This window comes from Octopus bimaculoides, chromosome 12, assembly GCF_001194135.2.
Source record: "Octopus bimaculoides isolate UCB-OBI-ISO-001 chromosome 12, ASM119413v2, whole genome shotgun sequence".
NCBI classification, from domain to species: Eukaryota; Metazoa; Mollusca; class Cephalopoda; order Octopoda; family Octopodidae; genus Octopus; species Octopus bimaculoides.
This window is the reverse complement of record NC_068992.1, coordinates 16094212-16101412: the sequence shown is the minus strand read 5'-3', so window position 1 is coordinate 16101412 and position 7201 is coordinate 16094212. Positions and strand designations below refer to the sequence as shown.

General features: G+C 35.9%; 1 protein-coding gene across 4 annotated transcripts in view; it reads left to right on the top strand.

Annotated features, from left to right (window-relative positions):
* The window catches only part of LOC106875324 (uncharacterized), a 317815-nt gene extending 310854 nt beyond the window's left edge, over window positions 1-6961 (top strand). For all 4 annotated transcript variants that reach the window (XM_052972106.1, XM_052972109.1, XM_014923412.2 and 1 more), the window contains one exon: window positions 4457-6961. In XM_052972106.1, coding sequence (XP_052828066.1) covers window positions 4841-6259 — 1419 coding nt within the window. In that variant the 5' untranslated portion in view covers window positions 4457-4840 and the 3' untranslated portion in view covers window positions 6260-6961. The remainder of the gene's footprint in view (window positions 1-4456) is intronic.
* The last annotated feature ends 240 nt before the right edge of the window (window positions 6962-7201 follow it).

Genomic DNA, 7201 nt, shown 5'->3' with positions numbered 1-7201 from the left:
GTTGAATAAAATTTATCTTTCTGCTCGTTCTCTATATTCAAAGAAGGAAAAGAAATCGCCAACAGCACATTTGTAGTTCCATTGCTGAAGATTATACACACACACACACACACACACACACACACACACACATATATATATATATACATATATATATAGATATATATATATATATAATCTTCAGTAATGGAACTACACACTTTCTGTTGGCGATTTCTTCTCCCTCTTTGAACTTTCCACTTTCTTCTTTCCGACGAAGAGCTATGCTCGAAACGTCAAAAGCTCCCTCTTTTTACTGAGTGTGAAGCTAATGCATTCCTTGTGCAAGTCCTCCTGTCGTTTGTTAATTTTATGATTCGTTTATTTGAATTGGCTTGTTTATTTGAACTAACTATACATACACACATGCATATATAATACATACGTACATATAAATACACATACACACACAAACACACACATACACACACATGTATATGTATATATTTATGTGTCTGTATTTGTCCCCACCATCACTTGAGAACCTATGTTGGAGCGTTTACGCTCCCATAAATTAGCAGTTTGGCAAAAGAAACCGATAGAGTGAGTACTAGGCTTACAAAGAATAAGGGCGGTGTTTTTCGACTAATGAGGTCGGTTTTTATGGAATAACCCTTTAAGCATGGCCACAGTCGAATAATTGAAACAAGTAAAGTAATATAAGAATCAAAGAATATATATATCTGTGTGTGTGTGTGTATGTATGTGTGCCAGTGACGGCTATTGAGACAGAACCATGTATCATTTTTGTTTCTCCTGGCAAAAGCTGCGTTTTTCTTTTGTAGTCATCAATTTTAGAGAGTATTTGATTCCTAAGATTATCTCCCCTCCTCATCTGCTTGTAGCTAATATGGCTTCTATAAAGTAAAACAATTATCTTCTATATTTCAGTATATATTTAGACATCATTCTTGACTATGTTTATGCCACTGCTCACACTACATTATTTCTGCAAGCTCAAACATGTGAGCGTGTGTTTATGCGTGTGCTTTTATGTGTTTCTGTGTGATTGGAGTGTATTTCATGAACGTGTATTTGTGTATGTATATATACCTATACGAGTGGTTGAAGCTGATTGGAAGAAAATGTGTTTCTTATGTGATCATCATGATGAGAGAAATACATTCTTTAAAGTAATTTTAATTAAATTCAGCCTTAATTAGCTTTTAGACTTATACAAACCAGTTTTTCATATCAAACGTGTTTACAGACAGTTACATATCTCAATTGACCTTCCTATTCCCGTGAAACTGGGCAATATTTCAATATTTAATTGCGGTCTACATGGCGATTGCTTCCAAAAAGACACAGGTTGCGAATAAGTAACTGTCGATTTATAAGAACGTATATATATTCGATCTTTTGTCTAATGATACTGTTAACATAGAACTATTTGCTATCTTAATGTTATGACTGGTGACAGAATTTGTACAACGTGCTACTTTTCACTTCAAGTCTATATAAATGTTTACACACCTCATAATGACAGACACATTTCTCTACTACGTTGTGTTTCTGTTCGATGCCCGGATTGTAGTAATACTTGTTAAGTAGTCATTGCTGTGTGAGTTTGTGACTGTTCATTATGATTGTATCTGTCGCTAGAGCTCTCCCCGCGTCTTTGTCTCCCTCTATCTTACACACGTGTCCGCACACACAAGGGCATACAAGGGTTTTGCAGAAAACTTCCTGGCTTCGGATAAAAGAAAATAGTGGAATATTTGTTAATTCTGATTTTATTCAACATATTCCCCTCTCAGATTCACACATTTATTGCAGCTATCCTTCAGTTTTTCTAAGCACTCAAAAATAACTCAGAAGGTTGGGCCTCCAATCAGGCATTTCCCGATACCCTTAAAGCCAGGAACCTTTCAGCACCCCCTCGTGCGCATACGCACACTTAAGTACATGGGTACTGGCGATAAAGAGATTTGGTGTGACAAGTAAGTTTTCCAGACATTACTGTCTTCATGCGGTAGGAGTCAAAAGACAGGTTACTCGGTTTTCATGGCGTATACTTAATGGACACCACGATCTCCCTGATGAACGCGACGTCAGTCCGTTTGAGGGGTACGCATTTACAGCCGAGTGAGGCAATATGAAATGGAGTGCCTTACTCAAGAACACCACGATAGTGCGGCCATGAATGGTGCACCGTTACCACTGGCGCACGCACCTTCATGTTGTGACAAATAATCGTAAATACAAAAGCGAAGGTGAAAAACGTGGCGGACTGGATGAAAGTTTAGCAGTTCGCATTTTTCTGTTTCCAATGCGTTGTAGCCATGACTAAAGCTGTCATTCCTAAATGAGTAGACCTATATACACAGAAAAGAATTCCAACTGGATTATTCTGCATTCTGAATGATACTATATATAAAATAATGGCCTTCTTCATGGAGATAGCAAATTATGGCCTGATGAAAATTAGGTTGCTATTCCTAGCAAACTCAGAGATATTAAGGATGCTTGTTTAGAGATTCAGATATCAGATACATGCATCATGTATATTGTATATATGATTGTACAAAGAAAATAGCTGCCGGCCTTGATAATTCTATCAGCTTCTTGACGCAAGCAACAACGCAACATACAAATAGAACACATTGAGATTACATAGGAAATGTTTACGTAATTTCATTCCATGTATCGCCGTTTGTATATTACGATAGCGTTATACATAAATACATACACGAATGAATACAAATAAATTTATGTAATGTCGAATATGCAGTTTGTTCTTACACCATGCAGGAATTTTTTTTTCCAGTCGAAAGAAATGTCTTGACAGGATTTATTTCTACGATTACATTATAAAGCAAATACAAGCACTTCAGGCAGAAGATGTTAAAATAGTCGTCTATAAATAAACAGAAAACATTCGCGCAATGCAATTAATTATATTAATTGCAATTTCTAGGAAACATTTGTAAAAATGTCAAGCATATTACACAGATAAAGGAGCATTGTTTCTTTCTATTTCATGTTGAAACACATGGGAATGTGTTTTTCTTGGTGTTTCTTTCATTTAAAGAGATTTTTCTTCGTTCCTTTATAGAACAATATTAATAATGCTTCAGTGTGTATGCTGTTCATGAACAAACAACAAAGAGTAATGAGACAAGACAGCGACGATTTCGATTCCCTGCTTTCCTTAACTAACTTCCAAGCAAAGGCGCCAGTGAGGTCATGTTATAAGAAACTTGCTTCTCAACCAAATATTCGCAACTTGGTTTCCATTGCACCGCACCTTGGGCAAGTGTTCTCTACTATAGCTCCTGGTAAACCAGGGCTTTTTGAGTGGCTTGGTAGAAGAACAATGAAAAATTCCCGTCATATGCGTGTGTTTGTGTCTATATACCTAAGCGCGGTTCTGTTTGTCCATCACCATCATTTGCAAACTGATGTCGGTTGGTAACTTAGCGATTCGGCAAAAAGAGACCGATAAAATACTACAAGGCTTAAATATAGATACCGGGGTCGATTTGTTAGATTAAACCCTTCCAGGCGGTTCCTCAGCATGGTCGTTAAAAAAAAAAAACCATCGAAATTCACAAAAAATCCAGAACCATGTTAACCGGCGAAATAAATGCTCTGTGCAGAGAACAAACAAAATTATGACAGTAAAATGGTTATTTACTTAATATGACACAATGCTAAATTAAATCTCATGGAAAATTAACGGTTATTTTTCTACACTCTGAATTTAAATGTTTTCAAGAACAACCTTTGTTTCCAAACCTCTAAGACAGTTATCACTAGTATCAGTTTTATTCTATTGTCCAATAAATACCTTAAACTATTTTTTTACAATTGTGTCTCATCGTCCTAATGAGCTTGTGTATGTGCTTATATTTTCCTCGAATGTTGGTTATTCAAACATGTTATTTAGTATAAATTCGGTGCAGCCGTATTCAAACACATATCAGTAATTCTTGCCATAATTGATATTGCTCTTTAGGCACATATTTTCCATCAGAAGTCTTCCCAGAGATGTTTGCCTCCAAAATTACTTTTAATAGTTATTTACGCATAATCACTATGTAAATATTGCCGTAGGGCAGAATACACACAGACGCACACACGTGTATGTATGTATGTTTGGATGGATGGATGGATGGATGGATGTATGTATGTGTGATCTCCACAGTTGTACACTTATGGACTTAGTGTCTTATGTTTAGAAGCACCAGTTGTGTCTGTTAACATTGAATATGTAAAGAGTCGGCAATGTGATATTCAGGTTGTCAGTGGTTACGTGTGTGGCACTTTGTACGCATTTATGCATGCGCCTGCATACTAGTTTGTAGATAAAAGCTATTTTAAAATGCGTTACTACTAGATTTCAATTATACCTTAAATAAATCCATTTCGTTTCATTTTTAATATATACATATTTTTTTTTATCTCGTTTTAGTTACACAAAAGAAGATAAGCAGAAGACAGAAAAACACAGAACCAGAACCAAAACCAGAACAGCACGAAACCAAAAGCACTACAAGAGAATTCAAATTTATTACACGTTCTAACGTATATTAATAGTTATAGAATGATATCAAATGGAATATTAAGGAATTTCTGTTTAAAAACCAAAAGCTATGGGTTTATATACATTTATAAAAGTTTCATCTCTGCAGTCGTGTTTATTCAAAAATATATTGTCTTACCAAGAAAAATTGATAATTCCTCAATTATCTCGGAATTGTAGAAGTCGTATACAATAAAGTTTTAATAGTTATCGATTTTAATAAATATCCCTGTCCCCTCTGACATTTGAAATATAACGAAATCTTTCTGAACCATGGAGCAAAAGTGGAGCACAGACCCTCCCGTTAAAACTACTGACAACATCTCAGAAACATTTCATTCGACCACAGCAGGAGATATTCATGAAGATAATACAACTTTACCAGTTATTTGTATGTTGTCTGTATTTAGTGTTGTCGGAACGTTTGGAAACTCAATTGTTCTTCATGTATTCTTACGCCGTAAAGACAAAGTATCATCGACAATATTCATTTTATCTCTCGCTGGAATCGATTGTATAACATGCTTGATAATCATCCCTTTTACTGTAATCATGGAATACATCAATTACGGGATACAATACGAAGCTCTTTGTAAGATATACATATTTCTCATAACCTTCAATGTTCCGCTCTCTTCTTTTGTTATGGTGGCCATTGCATTTGACCGCTATTTCTGCATTTGTCATTCACTGAGGAACATAATGAATCGCAGAAAAGCCAAAATCATTATAATTGTTCTCATAGTATTTGCAGCATGTCTCGGAACCATTACAAGTTTAATGCATGCTGTTTACACATTAAAAGAAAACAGAGGGGCTTACTTTAACGATTCCTCTTTTCCAGCAGATTGCTTCATAGATAACACGACCGAACCTTATACTATAGTTTGCAAAGGATATTACGAATATGATTACGAAATAAATGCCTCACCAGATGAACACGGATTGCAGACTACCTCACAGCAATCATTACGAAACGCTTTCTCTTCTATTATGAATACGACAAAGAATATAATAACATTTACAAACACTGGCACAGATGCTACTTTTTACTACACGGGATTTTGTCAACCCTCGGAAATATTGTTAAGCAGACGATTTCGTCACATTTATCAAAAGATATACGCGTTTCTGTTTCTCGCTGATTTCTGTATAGTTCTAGTGTTATATGTTCTTATATATCGTTTTCTAGTCACTCGTCGAATTAGGAGACACAAGTCACGTTCACTTAGACGACTGACGAGTTTCAACGCTAATGAGGAGGAAGGAGACACAACGGAAACAAGGTTTCTCGCCGATATGCCACGACCTTCACCGGTAGTAGTTGCGGCAGCAGCTGCTGTCGCTGCTGCTTCCTCTTCATCGAGTAGCATCAGACGTGTGGCGATGAGGCATAAAGTTCCTCCCAGAGAGCGGTTACTAATGGCCAACGTTCGAACGGCTGCTATGCTATTCGTAGTCACTGTAGTATTTATTGTCGTATTCCTTCCAGCATGGCTAACAGCGATGCAATTGCTTCCGGCCAACAAAATTATATTCAACTCATATTTTTTGTACAATGTCGTCAATCCATTCATATACGCTTTCATGAACCCGATGTTTAAGAAAGAATTGCAGAAAATGTTATCGTTCCGCAAACAGGTGATCAGACCTCGCTGTCTCTGGTACACTGATGTGCCAGCATCCTGCTGATCATAGAGCAATGGATAAACACCTTGTATTTTTCTAAGGCAATGGGCTCAAATCACACACGAAAAGAGACTTATGCAACGAGGACCATACATCATACAGTATCAAACATGAAATCGTCACTTCAATAAAATCGGATTCATGGTCATATACATAATGTAATTACAAACAGTATATAGATATGCATATAGATATATATATATATATATATATATATATATATATATACAGAGATGAGAGCCAGAAAATGGAATTCACGAGAGCACTTGACTCAGAACCACTAATATCTTTTCACTCATCATGGGACCGTATCTTACAGGCGAGATGTGTATAATCAGTTGTCATGCATTATAGGTGCGATACGTTTGTTTCTATCACAATCCATTTTAGTTAGTATGGTAGTTCATCTGTCCCCATAATTAACTGAGATAGAATGCAAGAATTTTTCGCATATAAGCAATAAAACCATAAAAATGCATAATAAAGTAAGCGGGTGGAAAGCTACGCAGAAATAAAATGCTCTGTTAGAAAACATAAAGCGAAATGGCAAGAAAAAGACCAACTCTTTCTTGAAAAGTTCCTTCTGTAGAAGTATCTGCATCTATAATGCATGAAAATCGATTATACAGGATCTCACCTGTAAGGTACGGATGTAAAACCAGTTGAAATGATTGTAGAGGCTCTGAATAAAGTCTTGTGGATTCAATTTTCTGTCTCTCATCTTTGTATGTAAAGGCTACGGACACAAAGCAATTGCTGAACTAAATCCAGTAGCATATTCCTCCATATTGGCGTTGACACCAGGTAGTCGAATACTGTGGACGGGCTTTAAACAGCATGCTACAAGCTGTCTACCCGAATAATATAAAAGTACTACTAAATATACTTACAGATATATATATATATATATATATATATATATATATATATATATATATATATATA